At 36.3% G+C, this 21,436-nt stretch overlaps 1 protein-coding gene across 1 annotated transcript; it reads right to left on the minus strand.

Moving 5' to 3' along the window:
* Positions 1-503: 503 nt before the first annotated feature.
* On the minus strand, positions 504-15,340 carry LOC106069227 (uncharacterized). Its single transcript, XM_056034377.1, has 6 exons — positions 15,260-15,340; positions 13,923-14,027; positions 13,633-13,770; positions 9,813-10,050; positions 4,985-5,230; positions 504-652 (listed from the first exon to the last, which is right to left on the minus strand). The coding sequence occupies exons 2-6, from the start codon at positions 14,007-14,009 to the stop codon at positions 504-506; spliced, it is 858 nt and encodes a 285-aa protein (XP_055890352.1). The 5' UTR covers positions 14,010-14,027; positions 15,260-15,340.
* Positions 15,341-21,436: the final 6,096 nt, after the last annotated feature.

Raw genomic sequence — 21,436 nt, forward strand, 5'->3', positions numbered from 1 at the left:
TGTACAGTCTTCTACGCTACATTTTACAGTAATGTTAGAGTTAATAGTCATTAAAGTTATATGAAGCTGAAAGTTTAGTCGTCAAGTTCTTTAAAGTGTTTTTATTTGTGTGCCAACTAATACATCTAGCCAGAAGATTCAGAAATACGTAACAATATATATATTTATATATATATATATCTATATATATATATATATATATATATATATATATATAGATAGATAGATAGATAGATAGATAGATAGATAGATAGATAGATAGATAGATAGATAGATAGATAGATAATAGATAGATAGATAGATAGACAGACAGACAGACATATAGACAGATAGATAGACTAAGGACAGATAGATAGATAGATAGATAGATAGATAGATAGATAGACAGATAGATAGATAGATAGATCGATAGATCGATAGATAGATAGATATCTGGATAGATGGATGAATGAGCTATAGGCACTAAAAATAGACATATGAATGGTCGGATATAGACAGATTTGCTACTCACCTTTAAGCTCAGGTAAATTTTGAATACATTCTTTGATTTCTTGAATCACCTCTTCGTCTACCATTGACTGCTTGAAGATCTCTATGAAGCTTAATTCTTTTATCTTTAGACACGATTTTATGGTTTTTAGAACTAAAATGCCTAAAAAATATTAAAAATAGAAAAATTATATTTATTTAAAAAAATATTTACTTTTATTTTCAAAGAGAAAAAAAAAATCTATTTAGTATGCATATAAATGGAACATTCTTTAAAACAACAATTATAAAATAGTTTTTCCAATTGTCGTGTGAACTACACCGCGGTTCTCATACTATTTAACACTAAGCTAAAGGAAGGGGGGCATTTTTTTTTATTATTTTAAAATGTTTATTTCCCTGAAAAATTATATCAATTAGATAATTATTATATGTCATCGGTTTATGCATGGCTTCTAGATTGTTTTTATCTAAGATGATGGAGAATGGTATTATAGCAGGTTAGGTTTTATTACAGTCCTTGCAGATTTTAGGGAAGCGAAGAAGACTGAGGCCAAAGCACATAGCAATGCTTAAACTTCGACGCAGACATCATTTAATTGCATAGTTAGGTAAAAAGAAACACCTTAGAAGCTTAGACAAACGGCATATACAATTTCAGTAAAAATGTAACAAGATTAGCTCTGCTGACTGGATCGAAGATCTTATCCAGATCAATGAACGCAAAACACAACTGCATTCATGTTTCCACACCTCTCCATTTACCAGTCGGAATACGATATCGTTTGAGGATCTCTCAGAGATCTGGGCTAACCATATGTTACGGAGTGTGTGTGTGTATGTGTGTGTGTGATATAGAAAGGGATTTATTATTTTTAGTTGTAGAGAGAGAACATTAGTTTAATGTTAGTCTTGTAGAGCGATGCCAGATAAGCGGTGCTGTCGTAAGCTGGGCTAAGATCGGGAGACGACTCCTGTATGCATTTATGTGAGGACTCATATTTCTCACGGCTAATGCCAAATTTCGATTCACGGTGCCCCCGCTGCGGGGAAAAAGAGGAAACCGTGCCTCATATTCTGTATGACTGTCCCAGACTTGCTGATCTCCGTCTCGACAGGTCTAGGAAACTAAAAAGTCTCGACCTGTATGGTGACATGTATGCACTACGCAAGACAGCAGGGTTTCTGTCCAGGGCTTTGCAAGAGAGGATCTGAGCCTCTCAAGCCCTCACTTAAATGGAGTTTGATGATGATGAGGAGGAGAACTTGTTCTGATAGCGAGTAAAATTTGCTTAAATATCATTAAATATCATTAGTGTCATGCACAAATTGTAAGACAAATTTCCATACGAACAATAAAGATTATTATTATTATTATTATTATGTTAGAAATGAACGAGTAGTCATTCTCTGGTGCTGCCAGGGTCGAGTTTTTATTATTATTATTATTATTATTATAAAAGTTATATTTATTTTTGTTATTACATATTACATAACAGAAGCAGAAAGAAGGGTGAAAATACAACGGCGCCTGGTGATTTTATATGCCCAACCTGTGACCGCAGCTGTGTATCAAGGATTGGCCTCTTTAGTCACACAAGAAGTTGCAAAGGGAAAAGATCTTCTCTCGAGACGTAAAATGCCACAGAGATTACATAACCGTTAAATGCGAAAGGGAAAAAAAAACTTAGTACACTATATAGACCTACGTACGTCTATCTAGCTAGGTTGTTAAAATCAGTCGGACACACCTTCTATTTACTTTCAGGGAAGGGAGGGTGTATAACTATTTTAGTATAATAACGCTTAATGCAGGGTGGTCTTACAGTATTATCGACTACACACGTACAGTACACTAGGCCTACATGTGGTCCTGTGTATGTCTAGCTGACCAGGTTGTTATAATCAGTTGGACACAGTCTATTTACTTTATGGTCAGAGAGGGTGTGGATTAAGATTTTTTTTTCTAGAGTTGGTTACCCTAATCAGCCCTAATGCATTTAGATCTCTATAGGCCTAGCTGTTGATTTAGACTTAATAGATCTCAATAATAAGTCTTAAGACTATAAAAGGATGTACTTGATGTTCCTGCCGTTAAAAAAATATTGTTTGCCGCAAATGAATTGATTAAAACCACTAAATATTGACCTAACTCACTAATCAGATTCCCACTAGAAACAGAAATTAAACACCTCCACGTGGCTCACAAAAAAATTCGGAACAACCTCATTCATATTACTGCATAGAAGCTTTTGGCAAAAAAATGTTTAACATTTTATAATACTGCTACTTTCAAGTGCAAATATTTACTCCCATAACTTCTACCAGCATCTTACTTTACCCTCTTCAAATGCAGACTGTCTAAATAGTTGTTAACTGCATCATTTTTTTTTTTGATAATCAAAGTTATTGATATCACATGACCAGAAAACAGTGAGTGTGTTTCAACCCTGACCACAAGTTAAAAAGTTATTTTAATTAAACTTTTTAGTAACTAAAAAAAAATAATAATTAAACTACGATTTTAACTAAACTTTTTTTTCTAGTTAAACAATGGCCTTAACTAATTTTTTTTTAGTTAAACTAAAAGTTTCTAATTTTTTAGTTAACTTTTACCCATCACTACATATTTAAAGTTTTATTAGTAAAAAATATGCCCACAGAGGTTTAGTTGTCTACCTGCAATTTGGAGATATAAGACAATGACCCTAATCAACAATTGAACAGCATGTTTTCGAAGCCTAGGTAGTATAACTCAGGCAAAGACTTAGTAGAAAAATTAATCTGTAATTGTTGAAATTATGACGATCTTCGTATCTGGCATATCCTTTGGCTCAGAACCTTTTATCTAACATTTGAAGAGCAGTTCATGTAGAGTTTGGATCTGTTTTAGAAACTCTAGCATGATTACATCGAAGCTAGGTTACTTCACCATGTTCGTTCATAGTGAATAGCTCATTTATATCATCGAAAGCTTCTTGTTGCTTAGAGTTCGGATTGTGTTTAAACCACCTGTGCATTTGTTTTTAATTAGTGATAATATTTCCAGGATCGATTTAAGAGAAGCCGATTTGTATTTTATAAGTGGCCCCCAAAAGGGGAAAAGACGCTATTAGTTTGTGTTAGTTTGTCCATCCGTCCGTTTAGATCTAAGAAACTAGAAGAGAAAATAAAAATCGGACATCATGGTATTTTAGATCATTCAAAGTTCTGATGCTATTTTTTTTCCGAAAGTGAACCATTTAATTTTTTAAATTATATATGTAAGAAGATTTTTCAAAAAATTATCACTTTTAATAGATTAGAAAGATAGATAGATAGGTGGATAGACCGATGGATAGACAGAAAAGGAGATAGAGAAAGAGAAAGGAGACAAAGAGTACACATAAATAGATAGATAGATAGGTAGGTAGGTAGGTAGGTAGATAGATAGATAGATAGATAGATAGATAGATAGATAGATAGATAGATAGATAGATAGATAGATAGGTAGGTAGATAGATAGGTAGGTAGGTATGTAGGTAGGTAGGTAAGTAGATAGGTAGGTAGGTAGATAGATAGGTAGGTAGGTAGGTAGGTAGGTAGGTAGGTAGGTAGGTAGATAGACAGATAGATAGATAGGTAGGTATAGGTAGGTAGGTAGGTAGATAGATAGGTAGGTAGGTAGGTAGGTAGGTAGGTAGGTAGGTAGATAGACAGATAGATATGTAGGTAGGTAGGTAGGTAGGTAGGTAGGTAGGTAGATAAATAGATAGATAGATAGATAGGTAGGTAGGTAGATAGGTAGGTAGGTAGGTAGATAGATAGGTAGCTAGGTAGCTAGGTAGGTAGGTAGGTAGGTAGATAGGTAGGTAGATAGGTAGGTAGGTAGATAGATAGGTAGCTAGGTAGGTAGGTAGGTAGGTAGGTAGGTAGGTAGGTAGATAGATAGATAGATAGATAGATAGATAGATAGATAGATAAATAGATAGATAGATAAATAGGTAGGTAGGTAGGTAGGTAGGTAGGTTAGGTAGGTAGATAGATAGATAGATAGATAAATAGATAGATAGATAAATAGGTAGGTAGGTAGGTAGGTAGGTAGGTAGGTAGGTAGATAGATAGATAGATAGATAGATAAATAGATAGATAGATAAATAGGTAGGTAGGTAGGTAGGTAGGTTAGGTAGGTAGATAGATAGATAGATAGATAGATAGATAGATAGATAGATAGATAGATAGATAGATAGATAGATAGATAGGTAGGTAGGTAGAAAGGTAGATAGGTAGGTAGGTAGGTAGATAAATAGATAGATAGATAGGTAGGTAGGTAGGTAGGTAGATAGGTAGGTAGGTAGGTAGGTAGGTAGGTAGGTAGGTAGGTAGGTAGTAGGTAGATAGGTAGGTAGGTAGGTAGGTAGACAGATAGGTAGGTAGGTAGGTAGGTAGGTAGATAGATAGATAGATAGATAGATAGATAGATAGATAGATAGATAGAATAATATTACATTCTTACCTTGTGCATTATCCATGTGTATTGTTTCTAATTTTAGTGTCAATAGATTATTTTGTGTTTTGATAACATTGCATAATGCAATAGCCAAGTCCCAATTTTTTTCATTTAAAAAATTAGTTAAAAGGTGTCCTATCTTAAAAATACACATATGTTCAATGTCTGTAGCCTTTGAACAAATCACTTTTTGAAGAATAATCAGGAGTGCTTTGGAGGCGGACCAGCTGGCTAAATAGACTTGTGGATCAGCTGTCAAAGAATTGAGCAATTATTTTGCATCCATTATGTAAATTTAAATATTGCTAGTCAACCGGCGGCGTAGCATATGCCGCTATTTTGCAGGGCCGGCCTTAGGCCTTTGCAACCTATGCGTAGGCCCCGCACTTTCATAGGACCCGCTCTAACTCTAGGTGTATAAATTATTAAATTAAACCATTTTAAAACTTATAACAGATTTCCCGCGCCCTCCTGTCGATCTACCAGGAGCTCCTGGAAATCTCCCGAAATTGCAAAATATACGAAAAGGTTCTTAAGATATACGGAAATATATATACAAAAATTGTCATTTTGGGGTGTCATTCCATTTGGCAAACGCCTATCCTACGCGCGATAAATAAGAAGCGCATTATGCATTAGCGTAATTGTGTAATCTGGTGAAAGAAGCTTCTCGCGCCTCAAACTAATGAAGAATTACTTGAGGTCAACAATTCCCGAAGATAGATTGAAACATTTGGTAATTCTTACTATTGAGCGGGATCTATATAGGAAACAGAATTATTATGATATACTGTATGACTTTGGTACACGCAAGTCTCGTAAAGTAATTATGTACGTAGTAAAGAATGAATAAAATGCATAGACGAATTTATTTTCTAATAAAAACTCTTAAATCTCATTTATTATCCGCTTCCATACCAAAACGTGGCCCCGCGAAATCCATTTCGCATAGGGATTACACAATGGTTAAGTCTGACCCTGCTATTTAGTGACGGGTGAATATACATAGTATATTAATTGTTCTCTTTCCATGACTTCTTGGTCACAATGGTTAAGTCTGGCTCTTCTATTTAGTGTTTGTAAAATGTTTGTTTGTAAAATACTTTACATGTTTCGGATGTTCCTTCAGAGTTGAAGATAGTTTACTTCCTAGTCCAAGCCTCCCGCAGGACGAAAGGGGATGTGAGCGGGCAGGGTTTGAACTCGGGACTATTGATACATTTAAACGACAGTATCTTTGCTCTCCTTCAACAGAGAAGACTACGCTGGCTCGGTCATGTCACTCGCATGCCAGATGGATGAATCCCTAAAGACATCCTATACACTAAGCTTGCAGAGGGAACCAGACCCAAGGGCGGACCAAGACTAACATACAGAGATCTCTGCAAGCGAGACATGAGAGCCACGGGCATCGACCAAAGTATGTGGGAGGAGATATCCCAAGACCGGACAGCATGGAGACAGACTGTACGTGCTGGTACGAACTGAATGCAAAAGAATTGAAGCTGCATCGGCCAAGAGAAAGAAAAAGAAAGCTTCCCTGTCAGCAAGCCCTAGGACTGTGGCAAACTCTGCTGATTTAGAATTGGCTTGACCAGACACTCCAGATTCTGCCCCATCTCAAGACGAAACCAAAGTCATTGACTCATCTGGGCGCATCCATTGTCTTCCGAGATAGAAGGAGCTATATATATATATATATATATATATATATATATATATATATATATATATATATATATATATATATATATATATATATGCGAGAGTTACGTGAGATTGTCTCTGAGGGATTCAACTCTGTATTCTAATCATCAGGTAGGTTTTACCGAACGGATGTCAATAGGTGGGATTCTATGAAGCTTTAGGCTCATAGGTTTCCCTGAAGCCTATAGTTCATCATGACCCTTTTGTTGTTTTTTTTTTGGCTAAAAGTGGCTGTGTCAGCCTGAAGCTTGTAACCCCAGAGTGGCCAAAAGTGGTCGTGTACTGACCTGAGGCCTGTGACCTTCATTTTTCTACACTGATCTGTGATTCCCAGAGTGTGATAATAGTATTTATATTATATAACTAGGGCGGTGTGCCATACTTTTTTGAAAGTGTAACTTTTATTTTGTGTTCAAGACGTGAGTTGATGGCTATTTATTTACATAGATGATAGTTGTAACATGTGACTAGAGCGGTGTACCATACTATTTTTGTATGTGTATCTTTTGTTGTTGTGTTGAGAAGACCTGTGAGTTGATAGACATTTATTTACACATTTATTTTACTAATGTAAATAAACTTTGTATATATGTTTACCTGCGGCTTTAAGTCTTGTGTTGCATATATTAGTTTAATTGTATACCTGGAGGTTATACTTAATAACCTAGGAAATACAAGTAGGGACCAATGTACCTCTGGACGAACGTGCAAGCAGACCTTTAATACTGATCTGTTAATCTCAAATACCTAAATCTAGCTATAAGTCTCATGGGAGCTCGTTATTAACACTAAAGTCACATGGGGACTGTTACTGGCGATAAATCTCATAGACTACCTTTAGAGCTATACCCGCTACTAGGTAATGTGAACTGATCATATTGGTTCATGAATCCTCTTGAGGCAGTGGCATAGCAGGGTAACCGTGGGCCCGGGTTCAAGAATATCTTGGTAGGCCCCTCTCCCTCAAATAAGATGAATGTATAGTGTGACATAACAATTGAGTAAACTAAATGTATGGGTATTTTTATCCAAAAAACATTCTATTACTTTCTGCTGTATGTGGATCTTGCTCCTCATTTTTCAACATTTCATACATAACGCTGATTGCGCTTACACTTTCCTACTCGACAATAAGCAATTTTTATTTTCCTGTAAGTGCTGCAACTCCCAGGCGTTCTTTTTTCATTTGAGAAACACAAAGTAATTTATGGTAACAGCTTTAGTACATCGAAATATCTGAATCATTCCTTGATGACCACCTTGTGGGCAAGGGTATTTGAGTGTACTATACGCTGTTCTCTTCCTATTGGATTCAAGACGCGCCCATCTTGAGTGGTATGAGCCAAAAACACATACCAAGTCATAGAAATCTGCAACACATTGAACACTGCTGACGGAATCATTTAATATCTATTTTAAGTCGTGGTTAGCACAGGGAACATAATGCGCAAGCGGCCTCTTTTGGTGAAGCAATACTCGAGGACCATTATGGCCCTACTATCCACTTTAATTGGAGATACCATTAAAGCTTTGGCCACGCAATTTGTTTAAGGATAAATGGAGATTATTCATTACTTGGAGCATTTGTTCAGCCTATTCTGCAGACGTCTGGTTCTCACAAAAACGAAGGCCCAGAAATGACTCTCTAATTGCTACTTTTTGGGGGTATTGCATCATTGAAGATCGCAAAGCAGTTGTTTTTTTTTAAATAAGCTAAGTTGATCAACTTTTAATATGTCTTGAGTGAATCCTAAATGGGTATCTACTTCATTAGTTCATAAAAAAAATTTATAAAATCACAACTGTTGTGACAATTTGCGTACAGTCTCCTTCCAGTGTATAAAATCGTGAGACCTTATATTTTAAATACAGAAAAAAAAAAAGAAACAAATTAAGCTTTGAAAAAATTGAATAACTAGAAGCTGTGTCGAAATTTTAATTCGTGAACATCAGGACGTTAGTAACATCCGTAAGTTCTTACGTGGGCCCCAACTAGTCAAGAGTCATGGGCCAAAGTGCAATGAACCCCTTTGCGCAATTAGTTGATACTCCACAGGTTGTGGGCCCCTAAAGGCCGTGGTCTCGGGTTCATTGAACCCCTTCGCGCCATGGATGCTGTGACACTGTCTTTAGGTATTAGGCACCGCGAGCACGCTACTCTGACTCATCGTGACGCTCGTGTGGAAACGACCATTAGAGGAAGTGGTTAGGCTAAATAGGTAGCAAAACAAAACTCCCGTGGGGATGCTTACGGGTTAGCGAGAGACAACCCATTGCACGGAGCGGAGTTGAAAGAGAGTCCCCATGAACCTGTCAAAAATCCATGCGCCGTTCCTCAAGGGACCGTTACATTTATGGTGAGTCCCCCACCGTTAGCTTGGTATAACAAAAGAAAATGGTGGAGGCTCCCGGTGCTCTCGGCCTTGGGCCATATCTAGCCCATGCGTCCGGGGTCTTAGGTCTGAAGGCCCCAATTAAATGCTCCATTATATTTAGTGTTTGTGTTATCTAAATAAATAAATAAATATCCATTTGGCACTATTAATTATAAACGTTTATTAGATCCTATGTGAATGTAGTGAAATTACAATTGATCCAGATCTATCATTTTAATGCTATTAGGTTTATTTTTTTATTTTTTTTGGTCCAGCGTATATATGGAAAAGGAAGTAACGTATTGCATTTTTTTTAGTTTGTAGGGGAAAAGAAATAAAATACAATAATTTCTTTTTTTGCGCTACTTGTATTCATACCTTGTAAATAAACTTTCGAGGAATTGAAGAAAATAAAATACAAAGGCTCGATAGAAAGTTTGCAATTTTTCGAGGATAACAGTGGTTCAGGTTGCGAATTAGACAAAACAGGTTCTTGGCAAGAGCCTAGGAGGTAAAAGGAATCAGTACGACTTTTTTATGAGATCTCTTGATCAATATTTCAGTTAGTGGTAACAGAAATATAAAGTAGATAAGTTTTGTGTGTGAAAGTTTTTTTGGTCTCAAATGAAACCTAAAGAATCGCCTAACTTTTTTATGTTTCACATTTTAAGAATAACTACATTAAATGAAAGTAAGGTCAAAGAATCTGTAAAATGTTATCTCCAAAACCATTAAATAGTTTAAATACTTACAAACGTATGAAATTTCTAACTGTCTGATTTTTCTGGATATTAGTCCCGTAACTCGATCAAGAGAACGATTATCAATAAGCTTTAATTGTAATGTTAGATTTGTACACCAATATATAAGAAGGAATTTCGTATACCAACTCTGACAGACTTGTGAGAAAATTCTCATTTCATTATCAGTTAGATAAGAGAAAATGTTCATGATCACAAGTAAGGGCAGATTTTTCCATTCGTGACAAACCTGAAAAAATAAAAATAGTCAATGTACGTAATAAGAGCCAGGGCCGAGTTAGGCCACTGCAACTTATGCGGCCGCAGTGGGCCACGCACTTTCATAGGTCATTCACGAATTCTAGTAGCAAATTATTAAACTAAACCATAATGACCAATGATCTCGTGGCCTCCTAATTTTCCAGCAACTTCTGAAAGTCTCCTGAAATCATTGAAATCTTCTGAAAATTCAATTTTGGGTGTTATGTCATTAAAAAAAAACGCTAATCCAAGTTATTTTTTTTAGTTAAGAACTGTAAGGTGAAACCGTAGATTTGAGTACTGCAATAGATTCGTACAACGGATGACTTGGTGTCGCAGTTAATTAGTTTTGTAGTCGAACTGTTCACAATCTAGGTGATGACGTCATTTCTTATTTTAATTTTCAATGTATAACAAACACACTTCCGGTCATTCGCGCATTTGTTCAAACTAACATATATAAGTAAAAATAGATTATAAGCACATACATACATTCATCCGTAACAAACACACACACACACACACACATTGAAAGTAATATTTTTATACCTAGACAACTTAATACTAACGAAACAGAGACTTGATAGGTTTGTTTAGATTCTTGTTACAGCCTAAGATATGGCTGAAAAATGGAAGTAGTTGCAATCTTTCTAACCAAACGTCAAACTAATCGGGTGTCGAGCCTTCAACTTCATAGCCAAACTAAGTTTAAGCGTACTTATCCTCTTGGCCACGCTTCACACAAACTAGTCTGTTACTCTATATCCAGAGACATGCATATTAAGACCCACGACTAGTCTATCTATACTATAAAGTAGAATGTGAGGTGTATGTATGTTACTTATAGACATCAAAACCGCTTGACCAATCTTGATAAAACTTGGCAGGAATGTTTCTTAGGTACCAACTTAGACCTTAGTGTATGTATTGTAGCCCTAAAACAAACTTAAGACCCTAAACAAAAAATAAAGTTGTCCGACTCTATTACAGCTATAGTATTTTATGGATCTAGGCCATGTCTACAATGTTGACATAGAAAAGATCGAAAGGATTTAGACCTAGATCTAATTTTTAGAAATACATTTTGCGCAGATAGTTTTTTACTTTGACACATGAAAATACAAAAGAAGATCCATTGATTTTATTATATAATAAAATTAACCTTCAATTTTGTGTTTCAAAAGCATTTTTTGAATTAATTAGTTCGTTATATCTGTGACTGCAGATTTCCTGGCAAACATTATTTCATTAGACAATACCGAAATGAATCGCTTACTAAAAATTAATTCGTTTAATTGTTTACTTTATAATCCCATCCCTAGATCTAAAACTCTAATTCAACTCTAAGATGATAAAACTTCTCTTAGCACAGATAGTTTTATACTTTAACACATAAACATATTAATTTATGTCCATTCATTTCATATTTTGATCAAATAAACATTCAAATTTGGTTTTCTAAAGCATTTTTAATAGACTGCATTCGTTTACGAAAGCTGCGAAGCCGGGTTGAGATTGGCCTAGATCTATATTCATTCATGAATCGCGTACTAAAAATTATTTCGTTTAATTGTTCACTTTATAATCCCATTCATTTAACAAAGCTATCGCTCTTTTCGTTTTTAATAGATAAGAATGTATCGGCTTCGGGTAAACCCATTTTCGCAAAACTAATTTTATTTTCGTAGCGAAAGAGAAAAAACTTGAAAGAATCATTAGCTACGTTTAACATACATTTTAATCCAATCCACTAGATTAGTAAACACAAACTTAGACTCGCAAGCCGCGGGTAATGTCAGGCTAGTATATATATAATTCTCTTCTTTTCTCAAGTGTTTGGACGAGAAGGAGTAAAGAAAAGATCACTCTTTTATTTCTGCGGATAGAGTTACCTCAAAAAAAAAAAAAAAAGAGGTATTAGTATTATTCACCCTTACTATGGATGGCTGCCTGATCGTGCGGTTTGCGCGCTGGACTGTCTTTTGGATTTATCAATATTCCCAGGTTCAAACCCTGCCCGCTGCCACCCCCCTTCATCCTAGGAAGTTAACTATCTTCATCTCTGAAGGAACATCGAAGACATGTAAAACATTTTACAAACAAACATTTTACAATCACTAAATAGCTGCGCCGGACCTAACCATTGTGACCAAGAAGTCATGGAAAGAGAACTATTAATCTACCATGTATATTCACAGGTCACTAAGTAACAGGGCCGGACTTAACCATTGTGAAGCCCTAAGCAAAACTGATTTCACGGGGGACAAGTTTGGGTAGGGATACGGTTAATAAGTGAAATTTTAAGAGTTTGTATTAGAAAATTAATTTGTCTATGCTTTTTATTCATCTTTTACTACGTACAGAAGTACTTTACGAGCCTTGCGTGTAGCTAAGTCATACAATATATCATAATAATTCTGTTTCCTACATAGATCACGCTCAATAGCAAGAATTACCAAATGTTTCAATCTATATTTGAGAATCGTTGACCTTATGTAATTCTTTATTAGTTTGAGGCGCGAGAAGCTTCTTTAATCAGATTACACAATTACGGTTAATGCATAATGCCTTATTTATTTAATGCGCATAGGATTTGCGTTTCCCATATTGAAAGACACTCCAAAATGACAATTTTGTATATATATTTCCGTATATCTTAAGCACGTTTTCGTAAATTTTGCAATTTTGAGAGATTTCCAAGAGCTCCTGGTAAATCGACAGGAGGGCGCGGGATATCCGTTTTAAGTTATAAAATTGTTTAATTTAATAATTTATACACATTGAATTAGCGCAGGTCCTATGAAAGTGCGGGTTCTATGAAAATGCGGAGCCCTCGCATAGGTTGCAGTGGCCTAAGGCCGGCTCTGCAAAATAGCGGCGTATGCTCCGCCGCCGGTCGACTAGTGATAATAATAATTCACAACTTCATGTCCCAACATCAGAGGTCGATCTACTCCCTGACTCGCACTTCACACAATTGAGAAGTGCTGTTGGTGGTAGAACAAGAGAAGCCAAATGATCACATGGACGAAAGAAAGAAATATTGACATTATCAAATCATTACTTCGAATAAATAAATGTCATGATAAACCTCTCTCAGGTTAAAGGCAGAAATTAAGTAATCCAAAAGAACAATATACCCCACTGTTATAATCAACCGAGTGGATAATGACATTTTGTTATTGTCTGCAGTAGACAGTTGAGACTACTAATAAACCTCATTTTTAACAACAGTGCCTTTTGTTGTAGAAACATATTGGAATGCTGTTTAATCAGCTCTAGTCGAAATGTATCTAATTGCTTGCGTATGTTGGGAAAAGGCATATGGCGATTGACCTAGCCATAGTATCAACTGTAATACTTAAGTTACACAAGCAAAACAATTTTTAAGCACAGAACAAAGTACTATAGACTAGAAAAACAAAGAACTTTATAGCAAGTCTTCCGAGAAAAACAAAAAACTTAATCGCGTCTTCTGCTAGATCCTAGATGCTTTAGTATTTCGCACTGAGGAATAAAAGACTGGAATAGAAAGTTATGACTATGTACATGTGGGACGAACATCTCTTACCCTTTCATTCAAAGACATAATGTCACATATCTGATTCTGTGGCCTCGGCAGTGGCGTCCCATCTCCGGCAAGCTCTGCCTGTATATTGTCCTCCATCTGGACCACCGATGGAGCCAACCTCCCGAGTTCGGCACACACCTGCAACAAAATAAAACATGCCCAAACATTAGACTAAACGTCTTTATATTTATATAAAAGCTGCAAATAATTTCAAGTCTTTTTGTTTCATTAAATTTGTGAACACATTCCGGAGACACCCTAAAAAAATCAACCAGGTTTTTAATTTTTACCGTCTGAATCTGTGGCCTTGGCTTCCCATCTCCAGCAAGCTCTGCCTGTTTCTTGTCGTCCATCTTGACCACCGATGGAGTTAACATCCCGAGTTCGGTACACACCTGCAACAAAATACAATATGACCAAACATTAGACTAAACGTTTATATATATATGATGAGAGCGGGCAGGGTTTGAACCCTGGACCATCGATAAATCTGAACGACAGTCCGACGCGCAAACCGCACGACCAGGCAGCCAGGATTTGAGAAGGCTTCTTTCCAAAATATTTGTGTCACAGTTTCATTCAAGTGGATATTTGCTTTGTCTATAGGCAACGGCCATGTATAGGGTAAATAGGTGTGTGGCAGGACATAACTAGTATAAATAGTTTCTAAAAAAAGTTTTTCGATACCAACTTCACTTTAGCTGTAAGTCTAAAAAAAAAGAGAATATTTTATAACGCACAATTCTCTTTAACTCGACGACAACCTAATTCAGACTAAAGAGATCCCAGATCAAGATATATAGTGAAAACTTATATTTAGAATAATGTAATGATTAGCAATTAATATTCCATTATTTACATATGCGACGTTACATGCTATATATCTATACAAGATTAAGAAATCACGTAATATTCTTCATTAATTTTTTTATACTAAAAACAAAAGAAAAAGAATTTTATTTTCGCACGAAAGAGGCCACAACACCCGTGGCGCCCTGGTATCAGGCTATAACATATAAATATTATTCTAAGAAGAATACAACTTTTTTAGTCTCTTTATTACATTGAACATTTTATTATTTTGAATGTATGGAAAAGGTTGATAATAATTATTTAAAAAAATAAAAGTGAACGCTTAATAAATATATGGAGACACCTCAACCTCTAACCCTAAGCGACCTTTACATCATTTGCCCCATAGATCACTCGGTCTGAAAGGGGAACTCTACAAAACTCTACATATACAAAACAAAAACTTAAAATTGAAAAGTACTTATGTTTGATTTGACTTCATTTTAAAAGATTTAAACATTAAAAGAGAAAAATAAACTTTATTTCATTATTGTTATTACTTATATGACCAGTGATTTTTTTTTTATTTTATTACTTTCAACGATCAAAACAAGACTATGACTTGAATATTCCTGGTCGATTAGTCAATTCAATGTGGACAGCCTCTGAGTTAGCGTGATAACACTAACTCTCTTTGTAATCTCTGTTGCTATATATCTAGAGTAATTCACTCATTTACTTATTAATTTAAAAGAAAGTAAGGGGATTTTTTAAAATTTTAATAGTGACAAATACTAAGTGCTAAAAAATTAATTACATGACAATTAAAAATTACCTGCGCTTTTAGTTTCTTGTCAGAATTTATGATTCCAACTTGATCAGAGCAGGATTCATTTCTTTTTCTTTTTAACGAACAAGGGCCTTAAAAAGAAATTTTTAAAAAGTGACATGAAAAAAAGAAAGGAAAACAGAGAGAAAGAACGAAAGAGATACCGAAAGGAATGAGAGAGATGACGAGCAAGAATAAGATAAAGAACTTGGAAACAGTCATTCTTATCGTATCTTATATAATACAGACGTTCAAAAAAAGAAGATGATTACGTCCTATGCGACATGCATTTAGTCATGCATATTAACCAATGACCTAAATTCCGCCAAGTCACTGGTTTTCCTGGCTAGCTCAATTAAAAATGTTTCATTATCGTAAAATTAATTTTGGAAAGACTGTTTTATAAACATTTTTCATAACGTCTATAAGAGAAAAAAAAACGCTTACGTCGCTCGGATTAAAATTCACTAATACAGTCTGGCCACACAATGGACCTTGGTTGAAGATTAACATTTACACATACAGTGTGGCCAAACAAGGGAACTTGGATGAAGATTAACATTCACACAGACTGTCGGGCAACACAATGGACCTTAGTTGAAGATTAACTTTTACACATACAGTCTTGCCACACAATGTACCTTGGTTGAAGATTAACATACATTTAAATCCGATGCACTAGATTAGTAAACACAAACTTTGACTCATAGGCAGCAGGTTGACAATTAACATTTACACATACAGTCTAGCCACACAATGTAACTTGGTTGAAGATTAACATTCACACATACTGTATGGCTACACAATGGACCTTGGTTGAAAATTAACATTCACACATACAGTCTGGCCACACAATGGACCTTGGTTAAAGATTAACATTCACACATACTGTCTGGCCACACAATGGACCTTGGTTGAAGATTAACGTTCATACATACAGTGTGGCCACACAATGGAAATTGGATAAAGATTAACATTCACACATACAGTCTGGCCACACAATGGACATTGATTGAAGATTAACATTCACACATACAGTCTGGCCAGACAATGGACCTTGGTTGAAGATTAACATTCACACATACTGTCTGGCAACACAACGGACCTTAGTTGAAAATTAGCATTCACACAGACTGTCGGGCAACACAATGGTCCTTGGTTGAAGATTAACTTTTACACATACAGTCTTGCCACACAATGTACCTTGGTTGAAGATTAACATACATTTAAATCCGATGCATTAGATTAGTAAACACAAACTTTGACTCGTAGGCAGCAGGTTGAAAATTAACATTCACACAGACTGTCGGGCCACACATTGGACCTTGGTTGAAGATTAACATTTACACATACAGTCTAGCCACACAATGTAACTTGGTTGAAGATTAACATTCACACATACTAACTGACCACACAATGGACATTGGTCGAAGATTAACATTCACACATACAGTCTGGCCACACAATGGACCTTGGTTGAAGATTAACATTCATACATACAGTGTGGCCACACAATGGACCTTGGTTGAAGATTAACATTCATACATTCTGTATGGCCACACAATGGAGCTTGGTTGAAGATTAACATTCATACATACTGTATGGCCACACAATGGAACTTGGTTAAAGATTAACATTCATACATACTGTATGGCTACACAATGGACCTTGGTTGAAGATTAACATTCACACATACTGTCTGGCCACACTATAGACCTTGTCTGAAAATTAACATGTACACATACTGTCTGGCCACACAATGGACCTTGGATAAAGATTAACATTCACACATACAGTCTGGCCACATAATGGACATTGGTTAAAGATTAACATTCACACTTACTGTCTGGCCACACAATGGACCTTGATTGAAGATTAACATTCACACATACTGTCTGGCAACACAATGGACCTTGGTTAAAGATTAACATTCACACATACAGTCTGGCCACACAATGGACCTTAGTTGAAGATTAACATTTACACATACTGTCTGGCCACACAATGGACCTTGGTTGAAGATTAACATTCACACATACTGTCTGGCCACACAATGGACCTTGGTTTAAGATTAACATTCACAAATACAGTCTGGCCACACAATGTTCCTTGGTTGAAGATTGACATTTACATATACTGTCTGGTCACACAATGGACCTTGGTTGAAGAATAACTTTCACACATTCTCTCTGGCCAAACAAAGGACCTAGGTTGAAGATTAACATTCACACATAATGTCTGGCAACAAAATGGACATTGGTTGAAGATTAACATTCACACATACTATCTGACCACACAAAGGACCTTGGTTGAAGATTTATATTCACACATACTGTCTGTCAACAAAATGGACATTGGTTGAAGATTAACATTCACACATACTGTCTGACCACACAATGGACCTTGGTTGAAGATTAACATTCACACATTCAGTCTGGCCACAAAATGTACCTTGATTAAAGATTAACATTCACACATACACTCTGGCCACACAATGGACCTTGGTTGAAGATTAACATTCACACATATAGTCTGGCAACACAACGGTCCTTGGTTGAAAATTAACATTCACACAGACTGTCGGGCAGCACAATGGATCTTTGTTAAAGATTAACATTTACACATACAGTCTTGCCACACAATGTACCTTGGTTGAAGATTAACATACATTTAAATCCAATCAACTAGATTAGTAAACACAAACTTAGACTCGCAGGCCGCAGGTTGAAAATTAACATTCACACATACTGTCTGACCACACAATGGACCTTGGTTAAAGATTAACATTTACACATACAGTCTTGCCACACGATGTACCTTGGTTAAAGAATAACATTCACACATACAGTCTGGCCACACAATGGACCTTGGTTGAAGATTAACGTTCATACATACAGTCTGGCCACAAAATGGACCTTGGTTAAAAATTAACATTTACACATACTCTCTGGCCACACTATAGACCTTGTCTGAAAATTAATATTTACACATACTGTTTGGCCACACAATGGACCTTGGTTGAAAATTAACATTCACACATACTGTCTGGCCACACTATAGACCTTGTCTGAAAATTAACATTTACACATACTGTCCTGCCACACAATGGACCTTGGTTGAAAATTAACATTCACACATACTGTCTGGCCACACTATAGACCTTGTCTGAAAATTAACATTTACACATACTGTCTGGCCACACAATGGACCTTGGTTTAAAATTTACATTCACACATACTGTCTGGCCACACTATAGACCTTGTCTGAAAATTAACATTTACACATACTGTCTGGCCACACAATAGACCTTGGTTGAAGATTAACATTCACACATACTGTCTGGCCACACAATGGACCTTGGTTGAAGATTAACATTCACACATACTGTCTGGCCACACAATGGACCTTGGTTGAAGATAACATTCACATATACAGTTTGGCCACACAATGTACCTTGGTGGAAGATTAACCTTCACACATACAGTCTGGCCACACAATGGACCTTAGTTGAAGATTAACATTCACACATACTGTCTGGCAACAAAATGGACATTGGTTGAAAATTAACATTTACACATACTGTCTGGCCACACAATAGACCTTGGTTGAAGATTAACATTCACACATACTGTCTGGCCACACAATGGAACTTGGTTGAAGATTAACATTCACACATACTGTCTGGCCACACAATGGACCTTGGTTGAAGATTAACATTCACACATTAAGTCTGGCCACACAATGTACCTTGGTTGAAGATTAACATTCACACATACAGTCTGGCCACACAATGGACCTTGGTTGAAGATTAACATTCACACATACTGTTTGGCAACACAACGGACCTTGGTTGAAAATAAACATTCACACAGACTGTCGGGCAACACAATGGATCTTTGTTAAAGATTAACATTTACACATACAGTCTTGCCACACAATGTACCTTGGTTGAAGATCAACATACATTTAAATCCAATCAACTAGATTAGTAAACACAAACTTAGACTCGCAGGCCGCAGGTTGAAAATTAACATTCACACATACTGTCTGACCACACAATGGACATTGGTTGAAGATTAACGTTCATACATACAGTGTGGCAACACAATGGACCTTGGTTGAAGATTAACATTCATACATACTGTATGGCCATACAATGGACCTTGGTTGAAGATTAACATTCACACATACAGTCTGGCCACACAATGGACCTTGGTTGAAGATTAACATTCACACATACTGTCTGGCCACACAATGGACCTTGGTTGATGATTAACATTCACACATACTGTCTGGCCACACTATAGACCTTGTCTGAAAATTAACATTTACACATACTGTCTGGCCACACAATGGACCTTGGTTGAAGATTAACATTCACACATACAGTCTGGCCACACAATGGACCTTGGTTAAAGATTAACATTCACACATACTGTCTGGCCACACAATGGACCTTGGTTGAAGAATAACATTCACACATTCTGTCTGGCCAAACAAAGGACCTTGCTTGAAGATTAACGTTCATACATACAGTGTGGCCACACAAGGGAACTTGGATAAAGATTAACATTCACACATACAGTCTGGCCACACAATGGACATTGGTTGAAGATTAACATTCACACATACTGTCTGGCAACACAATGGACATTGGTTAAAGATTAACATTCACACATACAGTCTGGCCACACAATGGACATTGGTTAAAGATTAACATTCACACATACAGTCTGGCCACACAATGGACATTGGTTAAAGATTAACATTCACACATACAGTCTGGCCAGACAATGGACCTTGGTTGAAGATTAACATTCATACATACTGTCTGGCAACACAACGGACCTTAGTTGAAAATTAGCATTCACACAGACTGTCGGGCAACACAATGGTCCTTGGTTGAAGATTAACTTTTACACATACAGTCTTGCCACACAATGTACCTTGGTTGAAGATTAACATACATTTAAATCCGATGCATTAGATTAGTAAACACATTTTTGACTCGTAGGCAGCAGGTTGAAAATTAACTTTCACACAGACTGTCGGGCCACACATTGGACCTTGGTTGAAGATTAACATTTACACATACAGTCTAGCCACACAATGTAACTTGGTTGAAGATTAACATTCACACATACTAACTGACCACACAATGGACCTTGGTTGAAGATTAACATTCATACATACAGTGTGGCCACACAATGGACCTTGGTTGAAGATTAACATTTATACATAAAGTGTGGCCACACAATGGACCTTGGTTGAAGATTAACATTCACACATACTGTATGGCCACACAATGGAGCTTGGTTGAAGATTAACATTCATACATACTGTATGGCCACACAATGGAACTTGGTTAAAGATTAACATTCATACATACTGTATGGCTACACAATGGACCTTGGTTGAAGATTAACATTCACACATACTGTCTGGCCACACTATAGACCTTGTCTTAAAATTAACATGTACACATACTGTCTGGCCACACAATGGACCTTGGTTGAAGATTAACATTCACACATACAGTTTGGCCACACAATGGACCTTGGTTAAAGATTAACATTCACACTTACTGTCTGGCCACACAATGGACCTTGATTGAAGATTAACATTCACACATACTGTCTGGCAACAAAATGGACATTGGTTGAAAATTAACATTTACACATACTGTCTGGCCACACAATAGACCTTGGTTGAAGATTAAAATTCACACATACTGTCTGGCCACACAATGGACCTTGGTTGAAGATTAACATTCACACATACTGTCTGGCCACACAATGGACCTTGGTTGAAGATTAACATTCACATATTAAGTCTGGCCACACAATGTACCTTGTTTGAAGATTAACATTCACACATACAGTCTGGCCACACAATGGACCTTGGTTGAAGATTAACATTCACACATACTGTTTGGCAACACAATGGACCTTGGTTGAAAATAAACATTCACACAGACTGTCGGGCAACACAATGGATCTTTGTTAAAGATTAACATTTACACATACAGTCTTGCCACACAATGTACCTTGGTTGAAGATTAACATACATTTAAATCCAATCAACTAGATTAGTAAACACAAACTTAGACTCGCAGGCCGCAGGTTGAAAATTAACATTCACACATACTGTCTGACCACACAATGGACATTAATTGAAGATTAA

The sequence above is a fragment of the Biomphalaria glabrata genome, chromosome 7 (assembly GCF_947242115.1).
Source record: "Biomphalaria glabrata chromosome 7, xgBioGlab47.1, whole genome shotgun sequence".
NCBI classification, from domain to species: Eukaryota; Metazoa; Mollusca; class Gastropoda; family Planorbidae; genus Biomphalaria; species Biomphalaria glabrata.

Excerpts from the sequence above, each read along its gene's own strand:
- LOC106069227 (XM_056034377.1), bottom strand. The coding sequence starts at position 14,009 with ATGTTAACTCCATCGGTGGTCAAGATGGACGACAAGAAACAGGCAGAG. Across the intron at positions 13,771-13,922 it reads CAAGGCCACAGATTCAGACG|GTGTGTGCCGAACTCGGGAG; the intron begins GTAAAAATTAAA and ends ATTTTGTTGCAG. Across the intron at positions 5,231-9,812 it reads GTTAGAAATTTCATACGTTT|CTGATCCACAAGTCTATTTA; the intron begins GTAAGTATTTAA and ends ATTCTTTGACAG.